This window comes from Anser anser, assembly GCF_964211835.1.
Source record: "Anser anser genome assembly, chromosome: 14".
NCBI lineage: Eukaryota > Metazoa > Chordata > Aves > Anseriformes > Anatidae > Anser > Anser anser.
In genome coordinates this window covers 5,112,479-5,131,068 of record NC_139735.1, presented here as the reverse complement: position 1 = coordinate 5,131,068, position 18,590 = coordinate 5,112,479, and the positions used below count along the sequence as shown (strand labels likewise).

At 47.2% G+C, this 18,590-nt stretch overlaps 1 protein-coding gene across 5 annotated transcripts in view; it reads left to right on the top strand.

Moving 5' to 3' along the window:
• Window positions 1-3,343: 3,343 nt before the first annotated feature.
• RASGEF1C (RasGEF domain family member 1C) overlaps window positions 3,344-18,590 on the top strand; it is a gene marked incomplete at its 3' end in the record, with an annotated part of 81,142 nt that continues 65,895 nt past the window's right edge. The window contains exons 1-2 of one of the 5 annotated variants that reach the window (XM_083798361.1): window positions 3,344-3,429; window positions 4,632-5,002. Coding sequence is in view for 3 of the 5 variants with exons in the window: in XM_083798358.1 (XP_083654484.1) it covers window positions 8,309-8,371 (63 nt within the window). The other 4 variants (XM_083798360.1, XM_083798358.1, XM_083798357.1 and 1 more) reach the window with 4 other exon arrangements.

Genomic DNA, 18,590 nt, shown 5'->3' with positions numbered 1-18,590 from the left:
ACTGCTTTAAGTTCTTATCAGCAGATTAGCTTACTGCAGAAACATCCTGCATTTCCATAGCTTCTCAAGTCACATAGGAACGCGGCTTCTGTCATCTTGCCACAACCTTGGTGTTGCTCATCACGTCAGCTGAAGTCTTAGAAGTTTTCCAGACCTTTTAATCTTTACTTCTCACTTAATACTGTTCCTTTCAAATAGATGTCATTCCACCCACAGACAGTTTGCCCCGTGGGGATCTAAAGCAAGCTGGGTTGAGCAAAGCCTCATTTCACACACCGAGGAAAGCATGAGAAAGATAAGGGTCTAAATATAAGCCTCTGTTTTAGAAGGGCAATAAAGCTTGCACTTAATCCATTCCTGTTGTAATAATTGGTGTTACGAGAGCTATAGAAACTCCAGCCTATTTGTACTTGATGTTGTACAAATATGTTATGAAGAAAAATTGTTGTGTCCTGAAAGACTGCATAGCAAAGGAAGAATAAAGTCAGTCGGGAGAGCTGAGCAGTAGCTGGGAGTACGGGAAACATGACAAAACTTTTATCTACAGAGGAGTTCACTGGCCAAAACAAATTACCTGCTGAACAGTGCTGTGATTTCTGTGGGCATTGTGGCATATCCTCAGCCCAGAGCACATGTTGAAGTCTAATTGAAGAAATTAAAGTTTAGCGTGTGTTTCAGTGCTTTGCTGAACCAGGTCCATTGTGCTGCCACCAGCCATTTTAACACTGGATGGAGATGAGCTAATGGGGCTGATACCAGGGAAGTTCCTTAGTGGCTCCCAAATTGGGTACGTTGTGTCCAGCCAGAAGAACTGAAGCCCCTTTCTGTACTGTGCTTTTCAACTCTGATTAAACCATCTCAACACACATTCCCGAGGCCACTGATGTAATTGATTCCTTCCAGAGAAAACACGATGTAGAGCAACACTGCCAGGAAACGGGAGCCCTCACACTCAGAGCCTGTATTTATTGTAAATATCCTGACTGATGGCTTTTGTGCGGTAGTTTGAGAAGAAGCATGTTGTTGTCACCCTCTTCAACTGCACCATTGTCCAAGTCTGGAAAGAAACTGGGATCTCATCTGTGGAGAAGAAAAATCTATCTTAGAAAAAGAGACGAAATCCAGTAAGGGCAAAAATAGCCTGAAAATGGGCTTGCAGTGTGAAAGTAAGTTTCCTGAAGGTCTTGTCAAAATAATCTGCGTCAACAAAGGGCTATTAAGTGCTATGCCATTTGAGCTTTTCTTTTTTTTTCTCTGTAATAGTAGATTCAGTGTGTCAATACTCATTTCCCAAAAGTGATGCCCTCCCTGACCTATGGTTGCAACGTGCCCCTCTGCCCCCTGCTTCAAACAAACCCAGCAGCTTTGCAGCTCTCTGGAAGGAGCCGGCTCACCTCACTTCAAGGCGTTTCCCAGAAGCAGCAAAACGCGAGGGGAATTTTGCGACTAACTTTGGAGTGTTTGTGCTAGCGCTCCACCACAGCCACAGCAAGGGCTTGAGAGCCCTTCTGCTGGGCTCAACAAGCCCCTTGTCTCAGTACTGCAGATGTGCAAAGCTCTTTTATGAGTTAAGCAGCTAAAACATATACAAAAGAAGCAGCTAGTTTGTCGGCGTGCTAATAGTGTTAAATGTCGTTATCCTGTTAAGCACCAAAGGTCTTGAGCTTGGACCAGAGCCCTCCCCAGCTGAAACCCCTCAGTGACTGCAGGCTCAGGCACCTGGGCAGGCCAGAACTGACTGGACGTGCACATCTGCTGTCTGTGCCCAGCTGTGACAGCCATAGCTCTGTAAGAGAGCATCTACAGCTATTTGCAAGCTACTTCTGGAACTTGTAGGTCTTCCTATGGACCTGATGTCTTGCCAGATTCTCATTAAGATGTCAGAGCTAAAGACAGAAATTGCCATTACGTTAAGGGGCTCCAGCCATCGTCACTGGGGGCAGCTGAGGATCTGCTTCTGTGATGGCCTGAGGTGGCTGTGGGCCAGCTGCACCTGCCTGTGACTGCTGACAGGCCTCAACTGGTAAAAATTATCACAATGCTAAGAAAAAAGCACAGACACTTGCCAAAATTGTGAGGGGAATATCTTAGGGAAATCTCACGGCCTACTGGGAGTGCCTTTCAATTCCTGATGAATCCCTCAGTGAAAACTGGCACATAGGCAACGCGTGACCATAGGTACTTTTCTAATTAAACTGAGAACGTAGCAAACCTATTGCTCAATGTCCAGTGCTCTTTCTCCTGGGTGCAATTCCAGCTGCTGGTTCTGATCTACGAGCTCCTTGTGTGGTTTGGTGAGCGGCTGCCTCAGAGCACGCGCCTTTCCCCTCTGGCCTTCGCAGCAGCAGGGCCAGCGGGGTGCTCTGCCAGCGACTTCCTGAAGCTCAGCTGCTCACCGAGATTTGGGCAGTTCTGTCTTACTGGAATTAAGTCCCCCGCTGAGGCAATAAAATGTTATGTGTTGAGACTAGCACAGAATATATAACACTAAGCTGGGTAAGTGAGAAATCAGAAGGGTGGGTTTATCTCTTAACTAATGAGACCAAGCTGGCGACTGACAGACAACATCTTCCCTTACTTGATCAAAAAAATATGGAGTCAGTTACTGATGAAGAAAATGTACCCCTTTGCCACCTTTTTTCTTCCTAGCTGAAAATCATATCTATTTCAAATGACAAGGAATGACAACTTTTCTTCTACGGCCTGCTGGCACCATAGGAAATGTGGCTTTGTTGCCTAGACAGACGTAGGTGACGGAGACGTGGAACATCTGCAGACTGGGGGCCTCTTCTCTGTGGATCCCGTCCATGGTGTTTAACAAATCTGCCATTTCCTTCCCTTGCCCGTGGAAGATGGGTTACGGTGTGGCAGAGAATGGTGCTGTCACACAGCTGGGTGAAGCTGAGGGGCTGCCCTGTTGTGCGTTGATATGAAAAAGCCATTTTGCAGGAAGGCAGAAATAGAGACTAGGAGGTCAACTCAAAGATACTGATTTTTTGGGGTGGTTTTGTGCTCTTTCTTCATTCTCCCAGGTGTCTTATTAAAAATGCATTAAAATGAGACAATTACCCGCTACTGATAATTTACACTGCTGCTGCATCAAAGTACTTTGAAGTACTTGCTAAATAACAGCTGAGTAATTGGTACCCATCTCTGCTGTCTGCCACAAAACCATGGACAAAGGTGAGGGTCCTGGAAAGATACAGTCTTTAATGAAGTAAGGAAATGAATATTTAAGCAGACTGATTGTAAACAACATATATAAACTAATGGGATTAGCAATAGTTTGACTAGTTTTCTTTTGCTTGATTCCTTATAGTTTTCTTCTGGTTGGCTGTAGTACGTGTACCCTGATAATCAAATAAGAAAAGGCAAAAATAATATCTACTCCACAAAACCATGGTCCGAAGGTTGCAGCTTCTTCCACAGGTATCCTCCAGCCTTGTTTCTTCCTTATTTCTGGAGCAGAACTCAGGTCTCAGCTACTGTCAGGACCAAAAATATAAAGTCCGACACTTCCCAGGTCAAACCTACCATGCACGCACAGCCAGTCCCAACGTATGCTGCACCGACATCATGGATGGGATCCTCCTTGAGCACACACATGCTTGATCCCTGCAGGTAGAGCCACCATCTGGACTGCAGGACCCCTGCCACCCCTCTGCTCTGAGTGGTGATTTACTGCTTTTACAGTAAATCTGCCTCCTCAGCTCTCTGCTTCTGGGTGGCAAGTTTTCACCCAGGAAAAGAGAGAAAGAAACAAGAAAAGCAGTAATGCAAGAGAGTGGCAGGAGAGAATTTCTGATTAACTCTTTTTCATAGATTACATTTTTATTTGAGAACATACCAATTCCAGTTTTCCTAACAATGCATTTTCCCTTGACAGGTGCTTATTTCATTTCATATAGTTGTCTAAATAGTTATCACATCTCTAATGTTTCTAGCCAGGAACTACTCCCCAGTGTGCCAGATCCAGACCTTCCAGTAATTTGTGTATGTAAATTTAGATTATTATTATGTTCACATGTAATACTACAGGTAACAAAATGAAAGAGCAGGTACAAATTATCTGCCTAGAAATCTGCATAAAATATCCACATATGGAAAACTAATGTTTCTTGTTTGTATAAATGTCTGAACACGTAAGATCTGTCAGTCATTCTCACTTGCACCCATATAGCTCAGAAGCGTGTCATAGTGTATGAGTCCAGCATCATCTTCCAGTGGTCCATAAAGTATGATTGCTGCTAGAAGCCGATCAGAATTCAGAACTGTGCAATCAGCTCTGCCATTGTGGATCTAAAATGTCTTTTCTTTTTTTTCCTGCTATGATTTTTTCTCATTTAACAGTCAACTAAACTATAGCGATCAGGGAATTAGCAGTTGAGGACTGTTCAGCACTTCATGATGCTTAATGCAACTAGCAAAGTTAATAAAATGTTGGACAGGTGCCTTATACCAGGGGAAAAAAAGGCATTGCTCTTATTTGTTCAGGAGCAAACAGTTACATTATCTTGTTTTCTTTAAGAAAGCATTTATTCTTGAAACGGAATGAAATAAAGACCAAAATCAGTGACTGACCTGTTATTGGCTGAATTCTACAGTAAGCTTCCCCGTTTTTTTAATTCTAGAAGACCTTCAGAAAACAACATGGAAATTGCAGAGGGGCACAGATGCAAAAGGTACAGCGAAACAGGCAAAGCCTGAAGATGATTACCCTGGAATATCTAAGGAACAAATTGAAGCCAGCTCTGAACCACCTACTTATAGTAATGGCTGGAGGATGGGAGATGTAACAGAGTGGAACAAATTCACTATTCCTTCTCTTTTTGACAAAGCTTAGAAGTCATACGCTCAACAGCTTAGCACCACGTGGTAGAAAATGAGTCAATGAGAGACAGGTGAAAACTACTGATCTGCAGAACCGTGAGGAAGAGAAGACCTTCCTACTCCTGCTGAAAGGTCCAAGAGGCATAAGAAAAACAAGGATGTTGTCAATAAGGTAAGCTTGCTCGTCTACTTGTATGCTCACTCAAGAGTTCACAAACTGGAAGAATTCCCAGTTTAGGGTGAATGTTTTCCAGTGTCTATCCTGTAAGAAGGACTAAACTATGTCATCCATGTAATAACTTTGAAGCTATTTATGTGTTGGTTTTAGATGGAGATTAGGAAGCCTGACTGAGAGCTTGTAGTTATAATGGGTCTTTAAAATCAAAAAGTTAGTGTTTAAAGAAAAGAACTTAAGTGAAAGATTGTGGAGTCAGTCTGCTAGGCTGCCTGCCCTTCTGGTTCAAGCCATATTTGTTCCAGTTTGTGTTGATTTTGTGTTTCCCTCACCTCTTCTGTATTTATGTCCTTCTAAGGAAAATATTCTACCATGGCTGAGCTTCTTCATCCCTCCCTGCCTCCCTAGCTATCTGCTGCAGTCACATCTGTGCTCAGGGAACACGCATATCTGTCTCTGACGTTGCTCCTTCCCTGTGGCTCCACTCTCCGGGGATCCTCAACAGAAAGCAGGAATATGAAAAATAGTTGCTGAAAGACAAAACATCACTTATATCTCTGTGATCATGTAGGCTTCTCTGACTTCTGAGCAGCCGTGGAAGTATTAGAGGGTGAGCAAAAACCTAAAGGTGCCCAGTCAAGGGCAAAACAAGGGCAAACCGTTCCATGCATGCCTTGTGCAACACCCCCCATCTGTAGAGCAGAGTTGCAAAAACAAGGGCCATTTTGCTGTTCCTGCTGAAGAAAAGGCAGCGATCCTTGTGCAGAGGGCTGGTGCCTGTGTGGGCAATTCAGACTTGTCTCTAGCTGTCTTTAAGCTGGGCCTGCAGAGCTGCTCCCCTGGAGCTGAGTTTGCCCATCTGGATGGCAATTTGTTCAGAGGGAAAACCCGTGTGTGGGCAGGCATGGGCTTGAGGTCAGAATTAATGGCACAAAACTGATGCAGCCCTAGTCTCTGGGCAGAGCTACCCCTTCTACCCTGTGCATTGGTGCAAAACCCTTCTTAATCTGCAGGTGTCACATTGGTGGTGCTGGTAAACATAAAGTGGGAGAGTGACAGCATTGTGGGCTTGGGCTGTGAAGGAGGTCTTTGCTCAGATGGACTGCAGTCACTTGCCTTCACTTAAACAAACAAAACCAGGCTGACGGAAGGTGATGGCTGAGGTGCTAGACTGTGCAAGCAGAGCGGGCAGGACATGGGCTCTTGGATTTGGGGTGCCCACTTCCAGCCTGCGTTGTGTTACCGCACAGGAATGCCCAGCCCCTTAGACACCGCCTGGGCTGGCACACGGAGAGAGGTACAGATGTGGCTCCCCTCTGCCATCCTGGGCTAGGAGAATTCCCTAATCCTGCTTATCCGAGGTATTTACACTCCTCATAGTGCCCGAGTGTCAGCAGGCATGGTACAGCCATGTTTCAGCTTTGAGTCATCGCAGAAAAGCAGTCTGGTCTGGGGCCTGTAGCGACTAGAAATCGTAACCTTGAGTTGGCTGCTTGTCATCTGCGCGATGATTTTGTGGGCTTGAACCATTCTCCCCACATCCAAGCATGAAACGCCTGCGCATCTGGCTTGTGTTAGCGTGTCCTCATTGGCAATTGCTCTAAAGGCAAACGAAGCTGGGAAGAAGTGGAGCAGCTTACCTGGCCCACGGAGGGCACAGGTAGAGCAAGAGGTGAACGCTGCTCCTGTCATCCAGCAAGGACGTCCTCTGTGGCCGTCCTAACATGGGGCTGTGCTCCAAAAGCCTTCCCCAGCACTTGCTGTAACCTCTCCTTTGTAAAACCGGGATGTCACATCCTCCCTTTCAACCCGTGGCCTGGTCATGTTGCTTTCTAGGGACGCGTGCGTTAAGAAATAAGCAAATAAACACTTCCCCTTAGCTTCACCGTGAGCCAAGAGCATCCTCGCGCTGACGGGTCCGTCAGCACCGGGGGCTGGGCGCGGGGTTCCTGTCCCGCACCCTGTGGGTGTGAGGGAGGTGCGGGCAGGGTCCGGCCCCAGGCAGTTACGGGGAGGAGGAGGACGACGCGATCCCGTCAGGGAACAGCCCGCCCGTTACGCAGCGGCTCCTGGGGCCGAGCCGAGCCGTGCCCCGGCCGCCTGCACCTGCCGGGCCGGGCCGAGCCGGGCCAGGCCCCCCCGAGCCCCCCCCACCTCAGCCGGGCGCATCCCGGGCTCTGCGGGCAGGCGGCGCTCTGCGGCCGGGCTGCGCTGTGGGGCTCCGGGGCGGCGCGGCGAGCTCCGCTCTTCCTCCTCCTCCTCCTTCTCCTGCTTCTCCTCCTCCTCCTCCGCGGCGGCGGGCAGATGCGGCGGATCGCGGGGCGGCTCCGGCCCGCAGCGGGCTCCCGTCCCCCCGCCGCCCCCATGGACGGCAGCGGGGGCAGCAGCCGCGCGTAGCTGGGTGAGTGCCCCCGGCCCGTCCCGGGGTCCCTCCGGCGGGGAGACGCGTCCCTCCCCGCACTCCTCCTCCTCCTCCTCTTCCTCCTCCTTTCCCCCTCCAGGTAAAACCCCGCCCGGCTCTGCCCCTTGCTCCCCCCCCCCCCCCCCCCGGTCGCTGCGGGGCTGGGGCTCGGGGGGCGACCCCCGGCCCTTCTGCCCCCCGCCCGGGGCCGGCTGGGCTCCCAGCTCTCTGTTTCGGGCTCGGACTTTGCCGGTGTCAGTCTCAGAGTTATTTTCTTTCGGCTGAATTTAATTTAAACGGACTCTCCTGTTGTAAGAGAAGCTCGGGGAAAAATGTCAGTTTGTGGATTGTTTTCTTTCCCTCGGATCTAAAGACATGTCTCTGTATAGCTGCTAATGATTTCTTCTCGTGAAATAATTTTGCGGTGTTTTATTTGCTCCTGGAATTTAACAGCCCTCCGAGACAGGCAGGTTTGGTGGAGGCTGAAATAATCAGCTCCGAGGCACAGGCAGTGCCCTTGGCCGTAACAGGTGCAGTGTGCATATTCTTATGAACAATGAAATGGTTTCAGCATTCAGGTTTATTTGTATGCTCTGCATTTCTGGGGCTCTGAAGAAATTGTCATGCTACGTTATGTCAAAGATGCGCTTACAGCATGAGCGTGTCCGTAGCACCTAATTAACGAGGCACGGGAGCAGCTGCACAGCCCCTGTCCGTGCCGGCCGTAATACCCGGGGTATCCCTGGGTGACACCAAAGAGCTCGGGGGGGTTTGGGTGGCCTCTGTGAGGACCCACGGCGGCCCCTCAGCGATGCTCTGGCACAGCATGAAACACTGGTGAGAGGGAAAAGGGAAGCGCGGAGGAGGAGCTGCTTGTGTCTGGCTTGCATTCCTTGGACTTGATGGTCCTCGTGGTCCTGTGCTGCAGTTTCACTTCTGTGCCACGGATGAAATTTCCTGGGCAGGTATTTCATGGTTCAAAAGGTTGTTTTTGTTTTAGCAGCTTCACAGGCTCTTTGTTTGAGACAACAATCCAGAGTGACAACGTGTCGGTAATTACTTAATGGGAGTCGTTCTGGACTTAGGTCAGAGGGAAATGAGACTGGAAGTTAATTGCTGCTCCTAAGCCCATGCGGCACGGAAGGTCAGTTCCAGCAAGCCTTCCCCGCGTCGGGCTCCTGCTGCGGGATCACCGCAGCCACTGGCACCTCCTGCCCGGTGGTGGCTCTGCCTGAGTGATGCGATGCGCCTTGCCTCTGCTTTCGGGGATTCTTCACGTCCTGCTTACTTTGGTAGGGGTGGGAGGGGGAGGACTGCCTGCGTAGGATGGGGAAGGACTGGGTAAAGGGTGAGGATGGGGAATGTGTTCATTTGTTACTCTCAAGCTCTTTCTAGATTGCAAGAAATGGTAGAGCAAAGGGTGAATCCAGGTTCTAGCCAGGGAGAAGTGCCTGGCTGTGAAGGTCTGTTAGAGTTGACCTCCTGGGCGATTCTAGTGGAGGCACAGAACAAAGCAGAGGCACTCTGATATCACAGTGGTCTTAGCTCATTGTCAGAGATGCTCTGAGAGAGCACAGGCTTGTGGTTATGCCTTGCAACTCACCCCATCGTGAGAGAGAGTGCTTCTTCGGGAACATGCTGAGGAGGTCCCAGTGGTGTTCTCTGGGGTGTTTGGCCCTCTCCAGAGGGTTTTCCCAGTGGCAGGGTCTGCCAGCTCGTGCAGATGAGGTGCCATGACTGTCTTTGGTGGTGTTCTGTAGAACCTGCAAACCTTAGGACAGCAGAGGGTCTTGCAAAGGAGGAGAAACAAACCCGGTATTTCTGCTCCAGGGGTAACTTCCCTTGGACTTCCTGCAGCCTCATGGAGCGGTGTAATTCTGTCCCCTGTGGTTTTTGGTTTACGGCAGGTGGAGGTAGGAACACGCTGTCTCCTCTGAAGCACAGTGTTTTGTACAGTTCTAGCTCAGCCAACCAAGGAAGATAATTACCTAGTTAACCCTTTGTATGATGTGACTAATAAGGCTCCCCCTGGTTTATGAAATTAAGGTGGTGTGTACTGTTAGAAAACAGCACGCTTCACAAAAATTCATTTGTTGAGTTGAAAACATTTCTATTATAGCATCGAGTCAACTTCACGTAATGGTGTTCAGTTGGAAGGATTTAAAGTGTTATTTAATCAAGTTTGGGGACAATAATCTTAAAGGATTCTTTAAAAAAAGGCCTTTGAAATAATTAGGAACCTTATTTAGCGTCTTGGGTGATTTAGACTGAGAGAGTGATTTGTCCTTTTCACGTCGCTGGTGAAGCGTGATGTTGCTGTGAGTAAGCTGGGTAATGTTTGCAGATCTGTTAGAGCAATCAGGCTCTGTATAGTGGTCCTTTAATTGCCTGAGGCTTTTCTTGCTATATATGCTTGTTGAGCAGAGTTTTGAAAATCATCTCTGGAAGCCAGCTGTTTGTTTGTGCTCCTGACACCGATCGGGCCAGGGCGATGTCCGTGCTGTAGTTGTGGACGTGGCCTGAGGTGCTTCTTGCTCTCTGGTGGCACATGCGTGCGACCAGGTGGAGCTCAGCTCACCTGACGCCGTGGGTACCTTCTCTTGCTGTCCCGAGTTCACCTGTGCAAAAACAGTGCTGTGTCCTTGCTGAGTGACTTGAGGCACCTGTATAGGAGCCAAGGTGGGGCGGATACAAGTGGACGGACTTCTGGACACCCCAGTCAGCAGGTGTGGGACACCTGTAGCCCCAAGGAATTAGGCCAGGAGTTTAGCAGGAGGTAAAAATGAGTTAAAAGTTTTGGATACACTGATCTCTCTCATCTTAGGTGTGCTTAAAGTGAATAAGGCTTTCAAGGGGAAAGTAGGGGGTGTCCTAAAGCCTTTTGCATAGTGTTTAAGTTCTCTCTAATGCAGTGTTAAGGAGACGATGCTCAAGGTGCTGCCAATGTCTGCTGCAAGGCTCGAGGTGCTCGTGAGGTCCTGGTGGCAGTGCCCGTCCAGTAAATAAAGGATTCAGTAGTAGGAAATTAGAAGTAGTAGGAAATTTAGGAGGAAGGAAGTAGTAGTAATCAGTAGTAGGAAATTTATAATCGTAAGTTTAAATCTGTGTGATGAATTCTGTAGTAAACTTCATTTGTTGGTTGTTTTCTTTTTTTCCTCCTTTCCTTGCTCAAGGACCCTTTTTGCCTGTGGATTGGTAGTTCAAATGCTCCGATGTGCTTCTTTCTAATAACATCACATTGGTTATTTAAGGAACGGTTTGTCTCAGCAAACTCACTTCAGGTGCTTATCCCACCTCTGGGTTTCTTCAGGGCTGCGGAAGCTGAGCAGGTGTGTAGCTGAGGCCGTTTCTCTGGTGGTCAAATGTTTACTCATGTCCTAAATATAACTTCTGGGAATTTGTGTTTGTTTTGGAGCTGGGGAACGCTTTTCTCTTTTACCCTCTTTATAAATTCAGAGAATTTAAGCGTATGATTAACATTAAACATGTGAATATTCTCCCTGGGCTCATTTTTTGGATCAAAGGCAGGCTGCTCAGTATGTTGAGAAGATGGAGCCCACAACCACTAAATACAGGGAACGGATCTGCTGCTATACTTGTCTAAAAGCATAGATGATGTGAGTACTTCAGATTTATGTCTGCCCGCCCAAAATCCCTCTGCTAACTGCTGTCTTGATGTTCGTTATCTACAAAGTGCTTGCAGGCGTTAACGAACCTTCCTGCTTCTGCTGGGACACTTCATCATCCCCACTTCTCAGGTGGAGATGCTGGGAGTTTGGGGATCTGCTGAGACCGCTGGGTGTTGGGGACAAAGCTGGCATTGAACTTGCAGCTTTTAATACCCAGCCCTGTAAGACAGGGGCAGCAGCACAGCTCTCTGGCAGTGCTTGCTTAAACATTGCCAGCTTTCATATTGTAAGAATGCTCCCCAAATTTCCATCCCACAGGCCTCTGAAGTTAACACAAAGACTTCTCATATCATCTACTGGATCAGACTCCAATCCAAAATACAGCCTGTCTGCAGGAGTGAGCAATGGCCTGTCAAGGGAAAGAATGTCAAATACTTTTTTTTTTATCTGTTCTGGCTCTCCGTCTTGCTGGATGTTGTAAGGAGAGCTGCAGTCTCAAGGCTCCTGTAACCTGAACGGTCACGGCTTAGACCAGGGGGGATTTTTCCATCATCTCTCCTGGAAGCGCAATGATTCTTGATTTCTTGCTGATTTAAAAATACTCAGAATGCCTCTACAGAGCAGAGAGCCTGAGTCTACGCATATAAATAGAGACACGCTAGGTGTGTATGCCTGTGAGCTGGCAAATGAATCAGATTCCCAATCTGAAGTTTGCTTAGTGTCACTTCTGGCTCTTTATTTTTCTCTGCGGTTTTGTTTTGCTTTATTTCCCTAAGTTCAAAGAATTTCTCAAAGGCGAACGGGCGAATGTCAAACGCGGAGGAATGTGCTTTGTGCTGATGTTGCTCGGCGCTGCTTGTACGTCGCGGTGTGAAGGTGAGAGGCTGGGCGCCTGCCTCCGCTGCTGCTCTGCCCTTTGTCAATAAATCCCTCCTGGCATGGGGGATGCCGGGATCCTGGGAAGCTGCCGTGGCTGGGCAGGCCCCCGTGGGATTCGATAACCGTGACAAAGGCAAACCCCTTTGTGTTCTGAAGTTTTCCTTTGGGAAATGCGATTCATGAAAATACAACGTTTTGAAACTGAATTGCCTAGGGAGTAGCATGTGGGGCAAGTGACAAATCTGAAGCAATTCCTAAATTTCCTGCGGGACAGACGTGTTGTGTACCTGCGCATCCGAACGCGCAGGAGGGAGACCCGAGCCCTAATTGGGAATTTACTGCTCCATGCGTTGCGAGTGAGCCGCAGCCATCCTGAGCGCTCACATGTGTATAATGGCATCTTTCCTTCTTACCTTTTATCCTTCACGGGAAATCTGTGTTCTTCTGAACTAATGCTCCTTTCCTAAATGACCCAATCAGCCTTCATCGCTGCTGGTTAGATCAGAAACTTCATTACCTAATAGCAGAGCTGTTCCTCCTTTTTGTCCCTGCTACAGCTAAGCTCATGGCATTTATGGACAGACTTGTTAGTCATTAATATTCTTTGTACTCTTCATCTTTGGCTTCAAAAAAGAAGGCCTTTCATCTTTTGCCTTGCTTTGTTTTTCAGAAGAAGCCAATTTTGACTGGAGGAAAAAAGAAACCAAAAAACATTTCTCTGTAGCTTTCTTATAAGCTTCCAAGCAGTCTCCCCTGCTGACTTTGTACTTTCACAGTAGACAAACATTGACTTTGTTTCCTCAGCTTGACACAAAATATAGCTGACTTTTTTTTCCTGGTTTAATTTTTTGGTTATATATCAGTAGCTTGACAGTACAGGATTTATTAGCAGCTCTGGTGCATTTTACCAAAATTCTCATTTGTACCGCAATTTTTCCATCAGGCGTATTGTACATGAGGTCCAGTTGTAAAGAGAACATAAGTGTGTGTCTGAACTTGGAAATGTTGTGAAGTGTTGCCTGGTTTGGAGCCTGGATGATTGTTGGGATGGCGATGTGTGTTCTTGTTGGTTTCATTAAGAGATCAAAATGCTGATACCTAGGAATGTGTTTTAGCTCTGCATACCTGGGGTGAACTGTGTGTGGACAAGTGCAATAATAAAGCGTATCCCCTAGTTGGGAAAGGCTTTCTTTTCATCCCTAAATGCTCTCCTGTTGTAAGTGGTCAAATCTGGAGTCTTGCTAATCAGTAGTGCCAGCCAAAAGGAAGGTGCAGAGGCACAGCGCTTAGCTTCAGATCAGCATGAAATCTCACAGCTCAGTTCTGGCAAGGAGGACCAAAAACAAAAACAACTTCTCGCCCGGGCTGTGTGTTTTGGCTTTGGCGTAAAAATCACTTGAGGTTTGTTAAATGCTTTTTTGACTGTACCAGTGGTTCATATCCATTCTGCTCAGGTTCCCTCGCTACTAGCTCTGATGCAGCACATATGAGCGCGATCATTAAGTGTGATTATCACATTTCTGACCTATTTAAAAGTCTCTGGCTGTGAAATTCCAAAGATTCTAATTTAAGCTATAAAAAAAGATTATTAATATGCTGTCGTTTACACATTTTGCGGCTCATTTCCTGAGCAATTTTGAACACGTGTGTATAGTCTGTTCGAAGGCGTGTGTATAAACATCGTATAGCGTGCAGGGTCTGGTCACCCGGGCTTGGGGCTCGTGTTCCAGGGAATTTACTGTCCCAAAATCAGAGCAGGTAGAAGAAAAAGCCACGAGTGCAAGAAGCTGCAACTTTCTGCATGGGTGCAGACAAAAGGCCTGATGCTTTCGGTGGGCTGGAGCTCAGGAGGTGAATGAGGATTATGCAGGGATGTAGAAATCGGGCTCAAGAGCAGGTTTCAGGCAGACATCACTGTGCAACCCCTTGCTCTGCCACGTGGACTGGAGAAGGTGCCCTCTGAAAGCATCGGGGCTCTGTGGCAGTCCCTGGACTGCTGCCAGGACACTTCTGCTGTACCGAAGCTGGAACGCAGGCAGGATGCTGTGAGTACCCAGTGGGTCTGGGAAAAACAAAGATGACTGTTGAGGTCTCCTGATCTCTTCTGTCACTTCATTCAAGTCTGTTGTCTTATTCAGGGGACTGAAGCTCTGCAGAGCTTCTTTATCTGCATGTGGAGAAAGGAGTCTGAGGTTACAATTACATGGGTCACTGATGATGTGGCTGTTAGGGTGACACAGTATGAAATAATTCACCAAGGCTGCAAACAGAGCTGCAAACAATGGACCCAGTAGAACCCCTTGGGTTTGGGGTATGAAGCCTTAAAATGTGTAGGCTATCCGCTAATTGATTGTGTTTTTTACTTGGGTGGCTTCTTCCTGTTTCCCATCCTGCTGTCGAACAGCTGGAGCTGCTGCAAGTCCAGTGGTTTTGAGTTGGAGATATTTGGGGGTCTCTGACACAGTGCCCCCACTGTCACCAGCATCACTGACACTGTGGGATCCTGTGCCTTTTTTCCGAGGGTAAGCTCCAATACCTATTAGCAGAAAAAGACCAAAGTGAAAGACGGATGAAGTAGTTAATTTTGCTTATTGACTTATTCTTTTGGGTCATGGCATATGGCCACAAAGACCTGATTTGACAGAATCAAGTAATTTTGTGCTGGAGTGTTTTGTTTTTATTGCTTTGGTTGGAGGCTTGGTGGTTGTTGTTGGTGGTGGTTTTTTTTTGTTTGTTTTTTTAAGTCCTGTTAATTATGGCTACTGCACCTATCATGTCCAGTGTAACGAAGTCAGGAAGCAAATGAAGTTTGGAAGATCACAGTTTAGAACACTCTTAATTTTGCCCTCTTCATAATATATTTTCATGACAAATTGGTAAGTATGCTAAGCCTGTAACCTTGAAGATACTTTAAAATAAGCTGAATAATTTGGGACGTGTGGCCTGTTCTTCAGAAGTCAGGGACAGTATCTGAGCGTGGGCATTTGCAAATTAAGGACAGGGCTGCTCGCTGTTTAGGGATGAGATTTTCTTTCTTCCTGCCCTTTAGAGTAGTTGGCTCTTTGGTCCTACGTGAGCTGTCGGATAGGGATGTCTGGCTCTGTGAGATGAGCAGTGACTTTATGCGAATTTGGGATGCGTGCTGGAAGTAGGGTCTGGAGTAGAGCAAGGTGAGGCGTGACCCTTCTGTTCAGGCCGTAAGGGAGGACTTGGGCATAGCTTGCTGTGCCAACACCTGGAGGAGAGGTTTCTGGTCCTTTCAGTTAACGAGGAGATTGCCAGTGTGAACCTCGCGCTAATCGTGCACATCAGGGATGGGATTTGCGCTTCTGTTCACAGCATGTGCCTCTGTTAAACAGCATTTCAGGTGTTGTGTATTGTTTTAAACCATCCACAATAAAAACTCTGTAAAGGCAGAGTCGCTGCAGGTTGGTACTCAGACGCTAGAGGTGACCTGGATCCTTTGGATCCTTCTGTTTGGCTCAGATGAGAAGGTGGTCAGGAGGCCAGCTAAGCCCTGGTAGAAGACACCATCACATGGTGTGCGGGGTTGTAAGAGTGTCAGCTTGTCGTTTGCAGTCTTATTTCTTAATGTGGTGTAGTAAATGATAAATGTACACAAACACCTACGGAGCATTTCATTCATAAGCTGCCAGGCTGCGGTGCGCGTGTTGAAATGCTGTTTTGGGGGTTGTTTGTGTTTTCTAGGATAACTTCATTAACTGGTACTAGACGTTTCTCAAATCCACGCAGAGCACATGAGAAGCATGCATCTTGTAGCTGTCCTGCTCATAAAAAGCACTTGGGCTTTTTTTCATTCCATAAAAGACCTTTTGTGCAACAAAGCCTTTTGTTCTTTATGGCATAGCTATTAGCTGTTACTAGGTCATGTCAGGAAGGTCATTATTTACAAATTGGTGTGCTGTGGGACTTGGCAACGTATGCTACAGCATCCTATAGGCTAACAGAAGTATTTGAGGAAAATGTGCGAGCGGGCTGTATAAACAGGGATGGCTACAATAAAGTCCCTCTCTTGGAATTACTCTTGTGCCTTTCTCTTCTGGGGTACAGCAACGTTAACAGCTGTGCAGTTTGTGTATTAAAGCCAGTATCTTCCAAAGTGGAACCGCAAATGACAGCAGTATTATGATTAAAGGGCAGTCAGTACTGATGGTTAGCCCGACATAAAATACAAATCTGGCTGCGGTTAGGAGAATGTGCCCATCTAATAAGCAGCTTAGCTTGGTGTATTACTGTGAAATAGAAAGAAGCATGAAATATGTGATGTGAATAGTAGGCTGGATTTCCTTGTCACTTCATATTTACGTTCCTGGAGCTGCCCTGGCTTCACCAGGGTTGCTTCTGAATAATCACCAGGGTTGCTTCTGAATAATGCCCAACTGAATGAGAGGTGGATTTCTACTTCTCAACACTGTAGTTTTTTTAATTTGAATACATCAGTGTAGTTGAAATTCTGTTGTAGCCCTAGATTTGGAGTTTTCGTATCAGATAAAATGCACTCAGTAAAAAGTATTTGGTCCAAAAAATTATATAATTTTTTTCTGATCCTGATTTTTTTTTTTTTCCCCCTGGTCAGGAAAAAAAATCCTAATATTTTTCCCAAGTGCTACAACTTCATATACGTCTCCATTAAAGAAAATAGGACTCAGCCCTTTCTGGTTAATGGGAGTTGGATTGGACCATTAAAGTCCAATTTCGGCAGGGATATTAGCAGATACTAAGGCTTGATCCACAGCATTTTGCTGTCAATAAATGAGCAATCGCTATCTACACAGCAGCGGGTCTAGTAGGGAGCTGAGTTTCTAAGAGATTGGAAGTACTTGTCTCGAGTATTGCTTCTTTAAGTTTTTTGAAAATCAGTTAAAGTGAGATAAATCCAGTGACTTGTTCATGTCCACTGGAGTTGGTAAAGTTTTTTTTCCCACTGAGAACAGATCGTGGTCTTCTGTGCCTGGCTGGGTGAAGTCAGGAGCGTTTCCACAGGGACTGTAAATAGCCCGGTGAATGTTTGTATTCTGAAGGAGGTGTTCAAACAGCCACTCAAACCCTACTTCCAAACTACTTTAAATCACTTCCTAATGGCTTCTGTTACAGATAGACAGGCTTTACTTCTTGTAGTTAGGCGCCTGAATTTATTTCAAGGTGGTCGTGTCTCTCTCTCCTACCCTCCTGGCATAATTCTTCTCCTTTACGAGCCACGTCCGGATATCTCAGTGGTTCCTTGCAAAAAGAACAGCCCGGTGCGCGAGGCTGCGCGTGTGGCCGTTCGGGTGAGCAGCACAAGAAATCGGAGGCTCTGTCCTGAACACCTTCTGTTTTGATGCTTTGACAAGGCCCATTTAAAACTCTTCCGGCAAGTGATGTTTGCGAGCACGTGCGGGGAGGAATGTGGAGTGTTTGAAAGGGTCGGGGCTGGGAAGACGCGTGACAACTGCCGTGTGTAAGATGATCGGTGTTCTGAGGAACAAATGGGGCATTGAGATGACAAATGGGGCAGCGGAGCTGCAGCTGGGCTGTGAGGGCTGTGGCGGTGCTGCTGAGCGGCCGGACGGCAGCTTCGGCAGCGCTAAGAAGAATAAAAATGGATTTGCTCTCAGCACGTGGAAGGACTTCGTCTGTTGATCGATACAAACTATTTCATGTTAGGTTTGAGTTTTTTTATAAATTAATTCTATCATTCCCATTGATTTAATTAATCAGGTTCCAGGGTCTTGATTTGCACAATTTTCTAGCGCTGATTTTATAACTGGAAGTTTTTTTGGCAAATAAATGGCCTCTGTTCTTACGTGCTGGGTGGGGTGTCTGGTGATAATTAGTACATTTATCAAGGCGTCCTTCCCTGCTAGAGACAGGCTGTTAGCCACTTCTGGTAGATGGAAACAGAGGGACAGGGAGATTGTGGGATTCATCTAAAGGCTGCTTTTGGGATGTAGCAGAGGACAGGAGTTAAAAGCCATCCTGGTCCCCTGAGTCTTGGACTGCTCTTCCTTAGGGTGATCTTGTGCCCCTTCAAGCTTCCTCTGTAGCTGGAAGACAACTCTTAGTCCTCTGTTGGAAAAGATTGAGGAACTCAGCAAGTATGTGAGTGTAAATGGTTCTCCTGCATCTGAATGAAGAGCACAGTTGGGAAGCTGGTGGTGGTTCCCCTCAAGGTGCGGTTTGCGTGCAGCCTGGGGACCCAGGGAGCTTGCACTGATCTCATTTGGAAAGCGCGTCTGGGCTGAAAGCAGGAGCTGCCAGGGCCTCCTGGAGGGATGGGGAGGGGATCTAAAATCTGTAAGAAAGCAGTGAATACTACTGTTACAGATCGAATCTTGCTCTTAAGCTGTCTCCCAAGGGAAAGGTGTTTGGGAGAGCATCACTTGGGTCTTCCAAGTGGCCTTGGCCAATTTCCCCGAGATGATTTATTGCTGAAAAGGGGAACGAGTTTGCCCAATTTCTTTCCCAGTTACTTCAGATAATTCCTGGCTTCTACAGTGCCAGAGCCACGAAAGCTGACGCTGCACCTGCCTGGCTGATTCAGTGGGAAAACGCCCCCTGCCCGAGCTCAGCGCCAAAGCCCCGGTCAGCAGAGCCACGCTGGGACGGGCTGCAGCGATCGTCCAGCAGCACACATGGAACTGCAGGTGGGCTCTTCCCTTTCTGCACCTGCAGA